The sequence below is a fragment of the Monopterus albus genome, unplaced genomic scaffold (assembly GCF_001952655.1).
Source record: "Monopterus albus unplaced genomic scaffold, M_albus_1.0 scaffold63.1, whole genome shotgun sequence".
In the NCBI taxonomy this organism is placed as follows: domain Eukaryota; kingdom Metazoa; phylum Chordata; class Actinopteri; order Synbranchiformes; family Synbranchidae; genus Monopterus; species Monopterus albus.
Window position 1 is genome coordinate 2,431,678 of NW_018127943.1, and position 19,532 is coordinate 2,451,209.

A 19,532-nucleotide genomic window follows, 5' to 3' on the forward strand; every position below is an offset into this window, starting at 1 on the left:
CATGCTCTGCGGGGGTGTTATACTCGTCCAGTGGAAGACCGCAGAGACCACTAAAGTTCAGGTAATGTTTGGATAACTAAGATACAGGTGGTATTTAATATACATGGCCCATGTCAATTTTTTTTTGTTTACAGATTCAGCAAAACCCTCTTCTTGGATTCATTGCCATCGCCATTGCAGTCTTTTGCTCTGGATTTGCAGGTAAAATTAACCCTGGATTCTGTGGAAATGACTGGTAGTGATTTCAGCTTTTTGCCCCTATATCAATTTAACTGCTACACATAAGATGGATAAACTGGTCAAAAAATTAAGGGAACATGTAAATCACACATAGGATCTTGCTGAATTAATTCAGGTAGAAAACCTACTAAAGTACATTGTATAATTTGATATAACAGCGCTCAGTTGAAACCATGCTCTTGAGAATGTGCTGGGGGAGACTGCACATATGGATGTGCCATCTTGTAGTAACAAGACTACCATTGCAGCCTGATTAGGCTGCAGGTACCGCCTCATGCAACCAGTAGTGACAAGGACATAGGCAAAACAAAACCTGAGATGAATCTCTCAGGAAGGAGAGAGCATCTGTCTGTGGCCACCACATGTAAAACCATTTCCTTTTTGAGGGTTGTCTTGCTTTTGCCTCTCCGTTGCACCTGTTGTCACTTTATTAGTACCAAAATCAGGTGAAACATTTCAGCATCCTAAATGGACAGATTGATATCCCTGACGTTTAACTGACTTGGTGTTGTACTGTGATGATTATGTGTTCCCTTAATTTTTTTTAGCAGTTTACTTTTCAGTATTTAAACAAACCCTGGCACAGTATTCACTACCCAAGTAAACGTGTGATGTGCTTGGTGCCAGGTATTGAACGTTGATACTTTTATGGCATCCAGTGAATTACTTCCATACCACTGAGCATCAAAAAATACTTTTCTACTTTTTATTGATGTTAATGTTAACTGAGCTTAAGGTTGTGGTAGAAAGGTTTACTTTTTATATGAATGGAATTAATGAAATAAATCAACTTTTTGATGATATTCTAATTTTATGACCAGCACCTGTATATATATATATTTTTTTTTTTTTTAAGATATGCATAATAACATATTTGAATATTTACTTGTGCCTCACACTTTTGTGTCTGTCTTCTGATTGAGGTGTGTACTTTGAGAAAGTGTTAAAGAGTTCGGACACGTCTCTGTGGGTGAGGAACATCCAGATGTACCTATCCGGCATCGTGGTCACCCTGATCGGTGTTTACATGAATGATTCTGAAGAAATCCTGGAAAAAGGCTTCTTTTTTGGTTATACACCATTGGTGTGCTTTGTTGTATGTAAGTACAACTAAACCTGAGGAGGATTTCTATTGGACTTTTTCCCACTGTATTTTAGCTGACATTGCTCTCTTTGTGCCACCAGTCCTGGCCAGCGTTGGAGGTCTGTACACGTCAGTGGTGGTGAAATACACAGACAACATCATGAAGGGCTTCTCTGCTGCTGCCGCCATTGTCGTCTCAACTGTGGCATCCGTTATCTTGTTTGGACTACAGATAAGTAAGTTCCCCATCCATATGTTATTGTTTAACTAGATGTTTTCACAGTGCAGCTGGTTCATCAGGAGAGGGTGTGTCTTGTGTTTGCACATTTTGTATGAAAGACAATGGCCTTCTGTGATCAATGTTAATCTAAAGTAAGTTCAACACTTCCACCTTACCATCTGTGTTTTTGGTGAGATTGTCAAATGTATAAACTCAATTATATGTTTATTATTGAGCTCATAGTTAAAGGTGGTGTTGTACTGGACTACGTTATATTCAGAGGCGTTCCTAATATTCGGACCCTTATGTATGTCAATGGGCAGGACAAAAATATACAGACACCTCTGTATATAATATAATGCACATTTAGGTGGTCATAATGTTATGCCTGATCGGTGTATATCTACAAAGGCTACAAAGAATAATGTAATGTGGTACATCTGTGATCATAAATTGATACTTTGCATTTAAATTTTATCAAGGAAATTCTTCTGTAAATCAAGTTGCTTATACAAACAACTTCTATGCAGGAAACATTTTCCAGGACATGTAAAATAATTTCTTCTCCTGTTCATGTCCTGATTTGATACATACACTTGTGGAATAGTTAATCAATTCCTTCAAAATTTGTAACTTTAAAAAAAAAAAAAATTTATAAGCGTCTCATTTTACTGTTCTTTCCTTCTTGTGTAGCAATCACATTTGCCTCTGGAGCCATCCTTGTGTGTGTTTCCATCTACCTGTATGGACTTCCAAAGACGGACACGTCCAAGCTGAGCCAGCAAGGCACAGAGAAGGAATTCATAAGGAAACCGAGCACGGTGTGAGTCACTGAACTGCAGTGGAGAAATCTCTCTTGCTGGTGGACAGGTTCTGTTTTGGGGCCACCTTTTCTGGGGATGTAACAGAGCTCCCCACTGAAGGGATTATTTTTTTTTATGATCTCTCAGGTGGGTTGACACTGTTCAGGTCATCTCACGGATGGGAGCTTTTGTGCCACTTTAACATAGAACTCCTCTTTCAATCCAGCCTAGTACCACCCACATGGCACTGGTGCCAGAATTATGAGCTCTAGATAAATTGAAGAAACGTTTGTTGAAAGCTGATGGGGGTGAAGCAGCGATAGCTAGTAAGAAGACTTGTTACTCTTATTTTGATGCCCCCTCCCCATTGTACACAGTATTAACTCCTTCCAATGAAGTATTTTTTAAAATGTTCAGTAATTCTTGTCTTGTCACATTGTTTTTGAAAGTAATTTTATTAAAACTTGTTTAATCCTCCATTGTTACTGTAGACAGCATCTGCAGTGGTGCATGAACTTTAAAGCTTGATAAAAATATACTTTGCCAAGTTTCACATTTTATCAACCGGCGTGATGCCGAGGATCCTCATCCCGTTGGCCAGGACTGAGCAGGCTCCGCTGAACAGTCGTAACCTTGCCTGATGACATTTAGCAAAAGAGAAAACAATTTTAAACAATGCAGTTTTTGCAAGCAGTTCACAACAAGCTATGGCAGCGCACTGCATTCACCATCCTGCTCTTGTAATTATTACAGCAGTCCCGAATGGCCAATTTTGGGCTCTGGTTGACATTGTGCTGCAGCTGAAAGTATCTCTTTGCCCATTGGGCAATACTTTGGGTTAAAAACCAAAAAGATATGTAATATTTATTGTTAGCAGATAGTTTTATCACTCTGGTGGAGTGACGGAGAATCACTTAGCCCCAGCTCTGTGACTCAAGTATTACATACATGAATCACAGAGCTGAACTGCAGTGAGCATTTGAAATTGAAACTTGCTGAATGTTTTTGTTTCATAACACTCACCCAAAAACTGGAGGGTTTTTTTTTTAAACACACCCTCTTCTAATGATACAGATTTTTTGAAGGATATACTTTGCTTTGCTGAAAAGTGAAGATGGCAATGTCTGTCAAAAAATTGACCTTTTTTTCCCCCTGAGCTGTAGCTGATGATTTTTGATTCCGTATTGTTTTGGATGGATGGTACAGGGTCAATTTCAAATGCTCATGGTGGCTCAGCCCTGTGGCTCTCACAGTTCTGGAACAAGGAAATACTCAGTTCACTAATTATTCAGTGGTGTTAGAGTCATGCCTCTTTACCTCATAAACAATCTTTGACTAACAACAGACAGCATGCTGTCTGTTTTGGAACAGTAAGTACACCAAATTAGCTATTAACCGTTCATTTTGCTACAGTATTGTTCAAAATAATAGCAGTACAATGTGACTAACCAGAATAATCCAGGTTTTTAGTATATTTTTTATTGCTACATGGCAAACAAGACCCAGCATTCATGATATGCACGCTCTTAAGGCTGTGCAATTGGGCAATTAGTTGAAATTGCCCAATTATAAAAAACTGTGGTCATACAACTAAATATTAGTTTAGTGATTCACAGGATTGCTAAATCCTAGAAACAAAAACGTTTGTACAGTCAACGGCAGACACTGCTATTTTTTTGAACACACCCCTTTCAACTAATTGCCCAATTGCACAGCCTTAAGAGCGTGCATATCATGAATGCTGGGTCTTGTTTGCCATGTAGCAATAAAAAATATACTAAAAACCTGGATTATTCTGGTTAGTCACATTGTACTGCTATTATTTTGAACAATACTGTATGTAGGCATCTGTTGGATGTGCTGACATCTTAAAACCCCAATGTTTCTCAAGCAGGTTCTGAAGCTTCCCAACTCCTGCTATATGTGCATAGTCAGTTGCACTGTAGGCGGCAAATTTGAGGCCTGTTTTTACCTTGTTTGTTTACATTTTGGAATGCTAATAAGTATGCCAGATTAGCTATTAAGTGCTCACTTTTGTAATGCACTACTGTAATCTCAACTGTCTCTGAATTATTTAGATTCTGCAGCATTCCAACCCCCGCATAACTACGAGAAAAGCAGATACCAATATCTGAACCTCGAAACTACAATTTAGCATCTGTATTCAGACCTTTTCCTCCTAATTAGAAGTAACTACATTAAAGTATAATTGTTTTTTAATCTTGCTGTATTTCCCATGACAGTGGGTACAGCGACTCTAGCTAGTGCTAATTTTGGTACAACTGCCTTCTTTGTAGAGATTCAGGCAAATAAAGTCGTTAAGTGGTGTAAGGTTAGCCTCAGAGCTTAGAATGAACAAGATTTCAGTCAAATCATTTCTCATACTTATCTCTGCATCAGAAGAAAAGGACAATACATTGATTTTGTATTGCATGAAAGCATCTCCGACAATTTTTACAAAAAAAAAAGCCAAATAACCAAAGAGGTGTCTTAATTCAACACAAAGTCAGTGGAGAGAAAATCGTTTCCCCCCGATGTGGGCGTGTCTTTATAAACTGATCCAGATTTATATTCCTATGCCCTTAACTGTAACGGCTATCCTGGACCAGCAGCCCAAATTTCCTATCTGCCTTCTTTATGATAGGCGTGAAAAACGATTTACCTGAAATCACGTTTATTCTGAGTACTCTGAGGCTAACCATTTGCCCCTGGTGGCGCTGGTTAACGTGACTTTTCATTTCCCCGAATCTCTACAACGGAGGCAGTGGGAGTGAAATTAGCACCTTAGTGTCACCTTAGGTGAAATAACAGGAAAAAAAACCCCCAAAGTTCTCCTTTAAGATGCCAATTCTTCTCTGCTATGAAAGTTATTAATAATTTTATACTGAAATTTGGAAATTATTTCTAAAATAGTGCAGTTTTAAAGCCATTGTTAGCATGGTCTTAAACTCCAAAAACATAGTAAAATTAATGCCTCTGTCTGTACAAACAGTTGGCACCAGATTTGTCCAACTACAGCTAACTAAATTAATTCTGTGAGCTTTGTGCTGGAAGAAGAGCACTTAGTTTTGTGCCACAGCAAAGTACTGTATACCAAAATGCAATCCAAACCTGTGGCAGAAAACGTTTGTCACCACAGAGGCTTAATGGGGCAACCAGTGTGTCTGTGTATATAATAAACTTATTTATTAATTACTGATACTATTTTTACCTGTTTGCATAATGTTGCATGGTGATGAATTTAAAAGGAAAGGAGGTTTGGTTTCTACCTGTGCAACATCCTGAGGACTTCCTTTAACTGGCAGCTCTCTGTGTGCTATTGCAATCAAGTGGCTGAAAGAGAGTAAAGAAGAAAACGGATGCACCTGAGTACACAGTTAAATTACCACCCCTGCAGCCATGTTCAGAAGCTGCCTATTGTGAGGCAGGTAAACACTGAGTCATCAGCACTAAATATCTTGTTCCTTACCACAGTTTCAATAAAAAGTTGACTAGATGTTTCGGCTGCAGATCCTGGGCGGAGTGGTACAACGCCTCATCGTAGCTATAAACCCAATAGAGGAAGTTATTTATTTAATGTCAAGCAAATACTATTACAGAAAGACTGACTCTCGCTATCTTGTACTTTACATAATGCAGGATGAAGCACTTTGCTTACCGAAGGAGGTGCTGCAGGGTGGCAATACTGGTCTGCTCAATTAGCAGGGATGGGTCAAATGTAGCTGCTTCCACACCTTCATTCCTTTGAATTAAACTGCAGGGACAGCATTACAATTAGGATGAATCTCGTCTAAGCCATATTTCTCTTGTCTGTTCCTAGCCAACCCTTGAGCTCTGTCACTTGTTGACGTTAAATGTCATATGAACGCTGGCTGTCAACGATGCCAAACAAGGAAAGGATTACATTTAGCCTTATTCCTGGGCCAGGATCACTAACAATCACCAAATAGACTATTCTACAAAACTAACAATTTATTGATAAGTTTGATAATTTGATAAGCATCTTGAATTTGTTTTATTTTCTAATAATTATGAGATAATGCAGGGATTTCAACGCTTCAGAACTTGCTTGAAAATGATTGGGTTTTAAGGAATTCTTTACCCTTGATGTATCAAAATACATCAGTGATGGTTGTCGGTGCATCCAGTAGCACAAAATGAACTGTTAATAGCCAAATGATTAATCAACCTATGAATCATTTATGAAGCAAAATCAACTATTCTCTGGTTCTAGCTTCTCCAGTGTGAGGATTTGCTGCTTTTCTAAGTTTTATGTGACTGTAAAGGGAATATCTTTGGCTTACAACAAAACCATAAGAATTCCTGTTAACACATGGCACCATTCTCAGCATCAGCCGAATACAGACCTGCACAGTCGGGCATGTGTGTACTGGAGGAAGACGCCCGTGTCACCCTGAGCCTGCAGCATCCTGTCCCAGTCAAACTTGTAGTCTGACCGCAGGGGACCTTTGAAATCCTGAAACAAAGCCAATGGAAAGCATTAAATGAAAAATACATTTTGCAGACTTGCCAAGAAATGAAATGGTTAGTAGAGGATCTGACTAAACAGCAGAGCCTGGAAGTCAGATTTAAAAGTGTCATTTAATTCTAGTAATGTACCTGGACTAATAGTGCACTAATTCCCACTTTCTCTGCGGTGCCCCCTGGGTCGTCCATTTCCTTTGTTGCTGTGGAAAGATGTTATTCATTACCACCAGGTGCCTTCATTACTATCATCGTACATACAGTAATTGCTGCATTAAAGAATGGGTGTTGCTGATTACTAAGAAAATGAATGATATTGATAAAATATTTCATGTAGCGCACATGAAAAAGTACTGCCACAGTATTTGAATTGCACGTACCAGTTAATGAGAACTGGGACATTGCGTGCCAGGGTAAATTCTTGTATTGATGATACATGCTAAAAGGATTTTCGGCCCTGAGCCATGTGCGCTCTTTGTTAGCAGATAACCACGTAATGTGCTACTGGGTGTTACTTTTTGATTGGCTCATGTTGTGGAGCACGCTGGCCCGAGCTTCGTCTAGCACGTCCTCCAGAAACACCACCTCACCGGTCCGGGTCTTCATACCCTGCACCAGGCCAAAGGGCACGTGCTGACACCTGCAACCACCAATTACATGCTTCAGTCAAGACATGGACATTGCGTGCCAAGTTTTTCCGACGCAAACACTGCATTTCCTGACTCACAAAATGGCGTCGGTTTGGAAAATACCATTATTTCTAAGTTAGGGGGGTTCTGGCTGGATAGAAACAGGTTTACATTGGTGCTGGCCAGAAACCCCTCTCCCCCTATGGTGCGGTCTTTTCGACTGCCATTGGTCCACGATGCTGTCAATAAGGTCACAAACTCGACACCAAGAGTAACCAAATACACCGTGTGGGTGCGGAGATATACACATTTTATTTCGGGGAGGCGCCGTCGATTTAAATCCCCAAAACAGGCTGCGGGCTTATATTATAAAACATCTGTAATATGTATATATGATAAAATAACACAAAAATAAAGTAAATAAGTGAATGCACTGGGTTACATTCCAGCACTGGGTTACATTCCAGCACTGACTCTTCAGTGGGTTGAGTGCTGCTTTCATAATGCACCGCTAAATTTAAGTGACTCCACAAACCTCAAAAGGCAGCTATGAATAATAAACCTGTATACGTCATGGGTGTGTTAGACTTTCTTACTACCTGTCAGCCCAAGAATGTCCCATAGCGAGCAGGATCTGGAACAACTGATAGAAGTGATTTGCTTGACTTTTATCTGTCTGAAGAATAAAAACAAGTTGGGTAATGGTTGTGCAACGCTAAAGCAATAAATAGAGTGTTAAAGGAAACAAACGTATTTAAAGACTGGTGGTAAAATTCTGGAACAACATTTGAACAGAACAGTGAGACAAACATCTTTGACTCTGATTTTTTTTTTATGATTTACTGGGTTCACACATAAACAGAGAGAAGAGTTTAAGCAGATAAACCAGGATGCCAGGCCTCATGTCATCCTCCCATTCAAATCAGTGATTTTCATTTTGTAGTTAAACCAATTAAAAACAAAATGCATTTGTGTGTTTAGGTGGCAAAATGTTACTCAAAACAGTGTGCATGTTTGTTTCCTGTGCCGAGTTGGCATGCACTGCAAAAATGGAGACATGCACTTGATGAACTTTCATCTGGGTGCACCCACAGGGCTTAACAAAACGGAATCAAAAAAGGTGTCACTCCAGTGGTAATAAAAACCTGTCATGTCTCACTGGGATAATTTTAATTACAACTAATCGACTGACAAATCAGTCAGTGTGAATCATTGACTGGAGCCTAATGGAGGGCTCACTGCAAATCTAAACACCATTTAATTAAAAATCCAAGTCTAATTAAGTTGTTTCTTATATACAATAACAAGAAGTGTCTAATTGTTTCAGCTCTACAAATGAGTGCAGTGTTCACAACCATTATAAATCTAATGAAAAGCTAAGCATAAAACCATTAAACTCCATCTACTCATCACCTATGAGTACAGCGAAATGTGCCTTTCCCATGTCTGTTGCTGCTGTGTGTCATGTAGATTAGTGGTTTGTATTGTTGTGTCTTGCCCCAACTGTTAAATCATGTTTTTGAAGGACAGTAATGTAACTCTACAAGTTAACAGTGGTGAGCGTGAGTGTTCTTACCACATAAATCATCTCATCAAAATTGTACTTCTCCTTTCGGTCAATAGCTGCAGCGATATCCCTTTAAAGCAGAAAATGCATAATAAGCTGTTACTACCACAAGATTAATATTTAAAATTTTTAATAACCTTCTCATTGCATAGATGACAGCACAGCTGACTGTTGAGACCAGTGTTTTCAGAACTTTTTCCTCTCACAATGAGCTGGCTGACAATTTCACTGACACTGCATAAAGTCTGGCCATGAACTGTGTCAGTAGCTTTGTCAACACAGTTGTGAACAGGCTCGTCTTACTTAATCATTCCTGCAAGGTGATGTACAGAGTTGTGCCATCGCTGCGGAGCACAGTGCATACGCTGCTCATGTCTCCATCAGCGGAGACATCCACTACACCAGTCCCCCTGCTGGGAATAGACATTCCCATGAAATCCAGTCAATGCAGGCTCAGTTTCTGCAGTAACATTTTCTTGATCGATCTGTATTCAGTAGAAAAAGATCCATAGGCTCATCACAATGCATGAAGGACAGTGTGATTGTGGGCTGATTCTGCCCCCTGGTGGTAGGTAGCCTGACCTTTCATGCTGATCAGATGAAGCTGGGTTTGGAGGAGCAGTGGTTAGAGAATCAGAACATACAAGAATGGAGCCTGCTGAGGAATGTTAATATAACAGTATATAAAGGATGTGGATAATAAAATGGATATGAGCTGCAGGCTTTAGAGTGGTGACAGCACTGTTTTTCCTAAACAATATTCACTCTCTTGTAGCTCTGTCTTTGGTCTCTACTAACTCCAGATGGCAAATATCTTGCTCTTTAGCTGCTAAATGCTCCACTATGTTCACCAGCTAGTTGCTAACTGTGTGTCTGTTGCTGCTGCGGGAAACAACACTAGGAGAACAGCGAGAGTGAATCAAATCAGCTGAAACTTGCTATAAAAGTCCATAAAACCAAGTGGAGCTGCAGTTAAGGTGATAAACCTCCAAAGGGTCATCACTAAGACCCAACACCATCTCCTCTCACACATTGATACGTTATTATATTGATCATAGTCATCTTTGTCCATATTCTTTACTTATGTCTGTCACACCAGTAAGTCATCAAAGAGAGTCACAGACTGTCACTTACTCAGAGGTTTTCAACAGGCCTTGGCTCTGCAGCTGCTGCACCACCTCCTGGGCTTGATCCTGGTGAAAGGACTCCCCAGAGTAAATATCGAAGTGGACCCCTAGCCGCTGGAGAGAATTTAAATCAGTCTCCATCAGTGATGCCTGAAATGCTGCTGACATTTTCTGTTCTCACATCGTTTGTATTTTCGAGTTTTAAGTTTTTGTCATGCTGTCTGACTCGTCGTACCTTGTAAACACGACGATACTCGTCCACTGTGATCTCTCTGAACTGTTGCCATAATGACACAGCCTGGCTCTCACGGCGCTCCAGCTGTCTAAAGAAATCTCTGGCTGCCTGCTTCGTATCCTCATTGTGCTCTGCTTCCTTGTTCACTTGAACATAAACCTGCAAGATAAAAACATATCACTTACAGACAAAATCCGGCCACAGTAATGTAGCATGGCCTGGTCTTCAGACTGTAAACTGACACCACTCAATTTCTCAACTCTTTAAAAAAACAAATCACTAAATAAAATTGTTAATGGTGGGAGGGAGGAAACAATTAACACTTGTGAAAATATCAATTCAACCTGTAAAAATGACAGACACTATGGCTGATTAGGGTCAGAGCATGGCTGTCTGAATTGTACAAACTCACCTCAAACAAATGCTGTAAGGGATTCTGTTTCAGTTTCTCCTGACATCCAAACTGGCCAAACCCAGCACCTAGCAAACCTGCAAGCCAAGAAGGAAAACTGGTTTTGTCAATAACATCTGTAGCATTTGGGAATTTATGAAGCTTGAAGACACCTGTTGAATATTTTACACATTATTTACTTACCAAACTGCATACCCCAGTCTCCGAGATAGTTCATCCGAATAACACGATTTCCAAGAGACTGCTTTAGGTTAGCAATGAAATTACCTGGAGACAAGAGTTGAGCAGCAGACTGACTTTACTGTCACTACTCAAAATGTACATTTTAAACTGGATTTTATGGCTAATCTCGATATTGATGTCAGAGTTCAAAATGTCTGCTAATGGTACATTAGCCAATATTAATATTCTTAAAACATCCCTTAATAAACATTAATTGATATGGTCCCCTTGAATTTTTTTTTTAACAATTACAACCAAGAAATGTATAAATCCCAGATACTTTAAAGTTGAAAAATAAATCTGTCACTTGTTTTGCTCCAGTTCCTAAATTAACTTAAGCCAAAACTCACCAATAATTGTAGACCGCAAGTGTCCAGCATGGAATTTTTTGGCAATATTTGGAGAGCTAAAACATTCAAACACAATAATTCTGTCTGTCCATATATTTATAAGCAGAAGACACAGGAAGTGTTAGATAACAAGATAAAGAAACATACCTGTACTCCACCAATGTTGTCCCTCTCTTGAAAGTATCAAAAAGTTCACTATTCAACCCAAATTTCTCACCCTTCCCCTTTTCAAATGGCTCCAACAATTTCTAGTGGACATACAGTAGGTACTATTAACACCGTAGCTGCAGTCTAAACTTCATCACTGCAAAAGACAAAACTCACAAATCTTTTATTTTTCCTACCACTGGGGAAAGCACACACACTCACAAACCTGGACAAGCAGCTTGCGATTAACTTTAAAAGTGATCAATCCACAGTCAGCAGAGATGTCTTCCACCACACTGTCTGGCTTCAACTGAAACACAAAGTGTGGTTTACAAGTTTAAAACAATGCTTTATATATGGGTCAACTTTACAAGCTTGTCTTCTGATCAGTTCAGGATTATGTGAACCTTTGGAGTGCATCTGCAAAATTACATTGTGTAGATGAAAAAGTGGACACTGGAGCTGAAATACTCAAAGAGTTGGAATGCTGCTCAAAATTTTTTTTTAAATAAATAAATTGAAGACCTCGAACTTTGGGAAACATCAGAGCACCTATGTGTGATTACCAAACACCTCATTCCAAAAACATGGCCATTAATAGGCTGCTGTAACAGCGTCTTATATGGGAAGACTTGGGCCTAGCTTGCAATCAGTCTTGCAGCAAGTCATCACAAAGGAGCTGGATGCAGTTAAGCTCTGGGCTCTGAGTAGACCAAAACATGTGTGTGTAGGCACTGCCATGTTCAAACAGGAAATCTTTTCTTCAAACTGTTGCTATGAAGTCAGAAGCACAGTATGATATAAAATATGGTAGGCTAATACTGTAGCATTAATATGTCCTGAATTAGAGCACAGGGACCCATAGTCCAACCCCGAAGACACGAACCAGGAACAAAAGCACACACATACAGTAGTGTAAGAAAAGAAAAGGGTTGGTTGATGTGATGACAGATAAAGCTGTGCAAACAAATGAGCTCTCCTGTTGTCTTTGTTTCATGCTTCCTCCATGACGAACCTTACCCGAGAGGCCAAGTCTTGTGCCTGCAGCTGAATGTCTCCACTGGGTGGTAAAATCCCATTGCTCCGTAATGTGCCAACTGACAGTTTGAAGTCTGCAGTTTGTCTGAAAGATACATAGTCAGGCCTCTTTAACAAACAGGGGAGAGGACAGATACCAGTGGAGCATATGACAGATTAATTTAAACACAAACATACTCAACTCTTTCTTAAATACTCGAACTGTTGACAGGGCTGGTATAAAGACATCCTCAGGTTGCTGCAGCGTCCTACTTAACTAGACAACACACACAAGTTAAAGATTAAGGACAGATTAAATATGGTTCTGTTTGACTTGCTCAAGGGTCATAGCATGTTAGCATTAGCATACAGTTGCAGTTCATTTTCCAGACTTTCAGCTTTATTACCTTCGCTGCAATACTTCTTCGAAAGAAACAAGCCATACCTCCTAAACGTGTAACTACAAGACAACTATAAACTTTAAGAAAAATCAGATAAATGTATCCATGATTCGTTCACATTGGCATAACTAACGTGCTTCCTTCTTAGCCGAACAGCTTCCTTTCAGCTCGTCCAACCACAAGCTCACTTGACAACAACGTCATCTAATAGAAAAGGTTGGTTCGATTATTTTCTCTGCTGCTCCCGGCAGTGATCACCTGAAAGCAATTCAAACCTCAATCACTTTTCTGTAATATTAAATATTCATGTATAAAGAACGGCTTTAGCTATGATTTATTAGGGGTTTAAAAAAAACCCCAAACAACAAACGATGTTCACTGTGTGGATGTAGTTTGATCGAATTTCAATGTCAATTGCGTTCCCTTGACAACAAAGGCAACGGTCATGCGATTCCAAATGTAATGCTGATAAATTCTGCTTGGTGCAAAGAAATAATCCCTGCCCCCTTAATAAAACAAACATCGTTTTAAAATCCCAATTTTACATATACGTATATACTCAAGAGATTTGAGAGCTACAAAATGTATAACCAGCAAACCACTACAAGAAGACAAAAAGTAAAAAGACAAATGCATTCAGGTATTTTAGCTACAAAAATATTCAACTGATTAATTTTCCTAATATTGACACTTAAGACTATCCAGTCACTTGCCTGCCCTACTGTGAAGTAGCAGACTTTGGAGAAGCAAACCATTTTCTACAGAGCAGTTCCAATGATAATTAGTCTCAAATGTATTGCAAATAACAAAAAACAATAATGGTGTGCGATACCGCAAAATTTGGTATCGATCCAATACCAAGTAAATACAGGGCCAGTATTGACGATACCGATACTTTTTCCTTTTACTTTTCAGTAAAATAATAATTAAAATAATTAATTTAGATGTATTTCAGCTGGCTGAATATATTCTATGACTGGGGGAGGGCAAAGTGAACATGAAGGAACTGAGAGGAGAGTAGTGATGTGCAATTGAAGTGATGAGCAGGTATTGAACCATTTCAGGTATGCTGGTTTGGTGTTTTTGGCCAGCACCAATGTAAGCCTGTTTCTATCCAGCCAGAACCCCCCTAACTTGGAAATAATGGTATTTTCCAAACAGACGCCATCTTTTGAGTCAGGAAATGTAGTTTTTGCGTCGGAAAAACGTATTTTTCCTCATAAAAACATCAAAGGTAAGATAAGTGGACCTGAGATGTTGCTTTATTGCTTTTGCTGTGTTTATCGTGTGGAAAAATGGTTTATATGGCGTTGTAGCCGAGGTTTCGCTGAACATTTTGATGTATACATTGTTGGGGGTCGGCTATCACAACTCGCGTAGCATTCCTGTATTTTCCGTTCAGCCCCAGGGTCCCCTTTGAAGGGGACCTTCGGTTCGAAAAGGTTCTAGAGACCAGGGTTTCCAAATAAATAAATAAATAAATAAATAAAATAAAATAAAATAAAATTGTTGTGCATTTTAAGATGTCCGTTTGTCGTGTTTGAGCTCCAGAACTAAAGTCCACCTTCACAGCTCTAAGTTGGCAGCATAGATGCATGAAACACTTAATTAAACCTGCTGTTTGACTCAATCACTGCAAATTGAAGGAAACACAGCAAACAAACATTTGTGTAAACACTTTATTCACACTTCATTTTTCTTAAATCAAAGCCCCTTTATACATACAGCAAATAAAATCATGAAATTCTGGAACAATGAACAAAAGTTAAGCAAAAAAATAAAAAAATACAGTGTATACAAATTTATAGCAGTGATGGCCAATAGTCAAAAACAATGCTTTAAAAGCCAATAAGCTTGTTCCTGGAATCCAGTCTGAAGGCGGCCTCCATTTGTCTGCTCATCAACATCCAGTCCCCTTCTTCAAAATGTACCAATAGAAATGCTGCACAACTAACATCCTCTCGTTGAAATAGCCAAATCTGACAATAAAATCAAATAAAGGCAAAAGGTCAAGTGTGTGGTCACAGTTCACCTTTTACAAAGGCATCAGAACAAAGTCCAATAAACATTGACACGGCAGTGAAGAGGCCACTGGAAAAGTCACAGAGCCCAGGAACATGTCGGAGGCAGGAAGAGCTCCTCACTCTGGTAAACACAGCAAATGTGGATGCCACTAACTGATGCCTGAGGCAGCAAGTCCACATAGAGGAGATATGGCACAGCTAAGAACAGTCCAACATGACTGATTTAGTCCCGGGAGTAATTATCCGTAAATGGTATTCCCTGACACTCAGGATACATCTGTGGAGGGAACCAAGGAATGAGTTATATCAACAGTAATAGCATTAAAAGATGATGAGTAACAAACAACGTGTGAATTTGCACCTCTCTCTCTTCTAATATTTTCCTGATTGCTTGAAGTCCTTCTAAAAAAAGACTCTCCACCTCCTCTACCATTAAGCAAGCTCAATGTAACTAAAGCTCAGGCGTGCCTCTTTCTGAACGATCCCATTTCAAAACAAAGCTTGGTAAATATAAGTTCTACTCATGTCAAATGGAATAAACTCACCTGACATCTGTGTCAGATTTAACTAAACTCTGGTATATTCTGACCACTGACAACATAAAGCCACGGAGACAAGCTTTATACAGACTGAAAATGAACAATGTTTGACAGGAATAAATATACTCACAGCTAGCAGGCTGCTCTCCAAACCTTCGCATCAGCTGATCATGTGTGAACTTGACGAATGCATCATATTGTTCTGTTGGAAGAATAAATATTTATTGGTACTTAATATGGGTTACTCACTACAAATTGTTTTCTATACCATTATTTAAAAATCACACCTGCAAGCTTTGTTGTCAGTATCTCCTCATATTCTTCACGGATTTTGTCTTCTCGCTCTTTCAGTAGTCTTTCACAGATCATCCCAACCTGTCTGAGAGAAAATAAAGGCTGCTCTTTCCTGGTGGGTGATGAGGCACCTGAGGACATACCTGTCAGGATAGTCAGAATCATAATTAATATAAAATAAATGGCTTTATAGATTGTAGACTACTAGGCTTGGTCAGTCACACAAATTTCACACTTCAGGTCAATACTGAAAAGGCAGATTTTGTTCTACTTGAACCGAGTTTGGAGGTTATGTTAACCAAATATTTTCCGTCAGACAGATGTTTTGTTAATAAGGACAGGGAAATCCAAAGGCTGTTTGTCATTTTGACAAAGGACAATCTCGTTATCTGGGAGCTGACAGCTCGCTGAAGAGCCATGGACTGGAGGCCACTCAGTGTGTCTGCGTCTACAGGTCACAGAAGGGTGTAGGAGGAGCACATGCAGCCGATTCCACCTGGGGAAGTGAGTGCTTCAGAATTGGGAAATCCCATGTTCAGAGAAACATCTAATCACTTCCCAAGAGAAATTTTCTCCAACTTCAAAACTGTGGCTGAAGTGGACCTGTAAAGTCCAGTCTCCAATGTGGCAGCACAGCACAGGTTCAACTTCCAGATCTAAATTATAACGGCCATGAGAAACCTAGTGACAGTCGCCTCTGCAGCTCACTAGGCTACAGCAGGTCAGCGTAGTTCAATTAAGTTAGCCTAACTTCATGTAAATGGGTTGTCCATATTTTAATTATCTAATTTTGTAAAATATCTGTGGTATGATTATTATATACACTGCATTCCTGAGGGTTGTGGTTGCAGACCCTTGTTTGATACAACAGCAGTTCAGTTCATTCTGAGATCAAATAGGAGCTTGATGGATTTGTAAAAACTACACAATATCCTTATTAAAATGTGTCATTGATACCTGTCAGGACAGATCCACTGTGAATGTTCTGCAGGTCCGCAGGACAGCAGCCATCTGCCTGCTGGAAAGCACTGTCCAAGTGTCGTCGTTTCTGCAGCCTCTTGTACTCCTGTTTGATGTTGTGTAAAATTTGTTCTGAAACACAGAAAAACGTTTGCTTCATTATGTAACTGATATGTTCAGACAGATGGTGAAATTGTATGGAGACAAAGATGTTGCACAGTTCACACATCTGAATATTTGTTGCCTTGCTGATTTATCAATGCACATGACGACTTTATTCATTCACCAAGTCAATCTGTCATGCAGTGAGCACCAAATTCTGCAAACAGCACAACATCCATCCATTATTTACCCTACAGCAACGTTTCCTCTTATTTCCACACTTCCCCAAACCGGCAAATACTACAGAAATGAAAGAGCCATACACACAAATGGGCAACAAAGAATCACATCAACGACGATATGTAATAATGGACAGGCAGCACAACAACACTCGTTTAACTTGGCACATCGCGTGTGGAGTTGTCGACCGACGGGACTGATACAGGTACACACAGGTTAAAAGGTAACGTAGCTCAGTTTATATTCAGGACTGGTTTTAACACTCTTGAACTGGGGTTACGTTTACATGTGACATGTGGTATTAAAGTTCTACCTGTGGTGAGTCTTGTCGACACTTCACCGAAAGGCGAGGGCTCCATACGTAGATACTTCTGTGGTGAAGAGACCGGAGACATGATGGGGGCGCACCTCCTCCTTTTAGGGGAAGCCGGGCTCATGAGCGGATCGAACTCCAGAGTTCTTTTCAGTGTAGCTCCACAAGCCATCTCGCTGAATGTTTATAAAATTCTAGATCAGAAAATCCTAAATACCTCGTTTTCTGGGAATGTCGCTGACTTGGGCCCCTGTCCGGGCTGCTAATGCTAGCTAACCGTAGCTCGGTCGAACGACAGTAGCGATTCCGGGTTTCAGAAAAATAAGCACTTTGTTCCTTCCCCGTTGCCTTGTGTTGGCAAATGTCGTAGCCCTGAATTTAACCAATGTATACCGAAACAAAGTAAATTAAATTACATAAGTTAAACGTTGTATAAAAGCCAGATGATTAGAGATTTCCCCGCATAAGTCCTACTGCAACGGCTCAGAGTAGCTTACCAGTTTTTCTTTCGATATTGTGAATATGGGCATGCGCAAGAATATGCTCTCATACTGGTACTTGTAGTTTTTGGTGCCTCTCGCGCCTTTTATTATATAAGCTTGAACACTACATTTCCCAGAAATGCAGAAAATATCCTTTTTTTCAAAATTGTTTTGCTTGCTAACAAATCCCCCGAACCACAGAGAAGTTTTAGATTCACATAAACTAGCATAAAAATAGGAGGCTTTTTTGTATAATTATTCAAAGACTCAATAGTATTTTACAGTTTGTTTTAGACGAAAAAGAACAATTGCACTTTATACAAGAATTACTACATTTACGAAGATCTACTAGGATTTATTTGAGAAAATAACGTTACTGATTTGCCATATTAACTGTCTTCTAATATGATTAATATCAACAGGCCACAGGCGACTAGCTTGCTTAAATGCATCTATAAAGGAGAATTAAGCCGATATGAGATATTTAAGTGTTATTTTTCAGCAATACAGGATCAATCCCTTATTGTAAAACCATGGTCTTGAACTGAATTAAGAGTCAGATTTCTGATTCAGAAGAGATAATGCTGCCTGAGAAGGAATGTATTTAATATTAAATGTTAAACTGTAGCTAGGCTTTGAAAATGAATACTCAACCACCTCTGCACAAACAGTATTTTAAACAGAATAAAAATAAAGGTAGATGTATGAGCTACTAGTATTTCAATACTTGTTCTTGAGCAAAAAAAACCCAACTTATATCAATGATGTTAAACTACTTCACAAAACTGTACTTTTTGTCATTTTTGTTCAGTGTTGGACAAATCTATTAGGCAAAATGAATACTATGAATTTTGCATTAGTAATGGTGTTACACCTAGAAGTGTAAGTGCTATAGAAAACTCCTACAATGCCCCAAAGGTTGTAGTTACACATTACATGCAGCACTGATTCTACTACTACTACTGATTCAACATATTTATTGCAGTTTCATAAAGCCCATAGCAGTGTCTTCAGATTGTTTAGTCTGACCAACAGCCCATAGTCCCAAAGATTTTCAGTCTACAATCCCATAAAACAGTAAAGTAGCAAATGAAATGAGACCTTGAACTAGGCTAGGTTTGGTCATTTTTGCCTGAAAAGTGAAGTTAATGATTGAAAAAAAAATAAAATAAAATAAAAATACAGGCTGATTCATTTTCTGACTAGGTGTTGTTTTCCACTCTAATTGCTGCCTTTACCATATGCTAGAGTAAACCTGTAACTCTGTGCAGATTGCAGCATTTTGTGGTAAATGAACTAAATCTGTTCACATCTGTGTGGACAGATGATGAAATTTTCCTATCCCTCCAAGCCAAGCGATGAAATGAACAAAACAGGTGTTGCTGGTAAATGATGCTGAGGTCCATGTCTAATAAAGCTCTCTCTCCCAAGAAAGGCTCCCACTACTGACAATGCCAGATCGTCCACATGGGGGCACTAACGCACCACTGACGGACTGGGTTGTCATCAGCTCATGGCTTGGCTTCTGATGTCAGGATCTGTTCCTCTTGAATCAGTTATTGTTGGAAGAATTAAGCACATTGTGCCGTGGCCTCCTGTTTCCATCATCAAATGATCAGCCAAATAACTGTAGGCGAAA

General features: G+C 39.4%; 3 protein-coding genes across 5 annotated transcripts in view; 1 reads left to right on the forward strand and 2 right to left on the reverse strand.

Moving 5' to 3' along the window:
* Positions 1–2,824, forward strand: part of slc35a1 (solute carrier family 35 member A1) — a 6,912-nt gene extending 4,088 nt beyond the window's left edge. The window contains 5 exon segments of the mRNA XM_020604014.1: positions 1–61; positions 135–201; positions 1,164–1,340; positions 1,426–1,560; positions 2,238–2,824. The exon segment at positions 1–61 is cut by the window's left edge and continues 2 nt beyond it. Coding sequence (XP_020459670.1) covers positions 1–61; positions 135–201; positions 1,164–1,340; positions 1,426–1,560; positions 2,238–2,371 — 574 coding nt within the window. The 3' untranslated portion in view covers positions 2,372–2,824.
* Positions 2,474–13,837, reverse strand: rars2 (arginyl-tRNA synthetase 2, mitochondrial). 3 transcript variants are annotated; one of them, XM_020604011.1, is made up of 20 exons: positions 13,653–13,837; positions 12,742–12,815; positions 12,542–12,644; positions 11,748–11,831; positions 11,522–11,622; positions 11,375–11,430; positions 10,986–11,069; positions 10,803–10,879; positions 10,391–10,549; positions 10,163–10,269; positions 9,348–9,438; positions 9,038–9,100; positions 8,061–8,137; positions 7,348–7,472; positions 6,968–7,035; positions 6,715–6,824; positions 6,006–6,101; positions 5,817–5,891; positions 5,617–5,680; positions 2,474–2,984 (listed from the first exon to the last, which is right to left on the reverse strand). In XM_020604011.1, exons 1-20 carry the CDS (start codon positions 13,692–13,694, stop codon positions 2,898–2,900), a joined length of 1,743 nt encoding a protein of 580 aa, XP_020459667.1. In that variant the 5' UTR covers positions 13,695–13,837; the 3' UTR covers positions 2,474–2,897. The 3 variants fall into 3 exon arrangements, with proteins under 3 accessions (XP_020459667.1, XP_020459666.1, XP_020459668.1); XM_020604010.1 differs by having other exon boundaries at positions 9,348–9,441; positions 13,653–13,836; XM_020604012.1 differs by lacking the exon at positions 13,653–13,837 and adding an exon at positions 12,946–13,136 and having other exon boundaries at positions 9,348–9,441.
* Positions 13,838–14,612: 775 nt separating this feature from the next.
* akirin2 (akirin 2) lies at positions 14,613–17,956 on the reverse strand. Its single transcript, XM_020604030.1, has 5 exons — positions 17,412–17,956; positions 16,754–16,888; positions 15,790–15,939; positions 15,633–15,704; positions 14,613–15,240 (listed from the first exon to the last, which is right to left on the reverse strand). Exons 1-5 carry the CDS (start codon positions 17,581–17,583, stop codon positions 15,230–15,232), a joined length of 540 nt encoding a protein of 179 aa, XP_020459686.1. The 5' UTR covers positions 17,584–17,956; the 3' UTR covers positions 14,613–15,229.
* Positions 17,957–19,532: the final 1,576 nt, after the last annotated feature.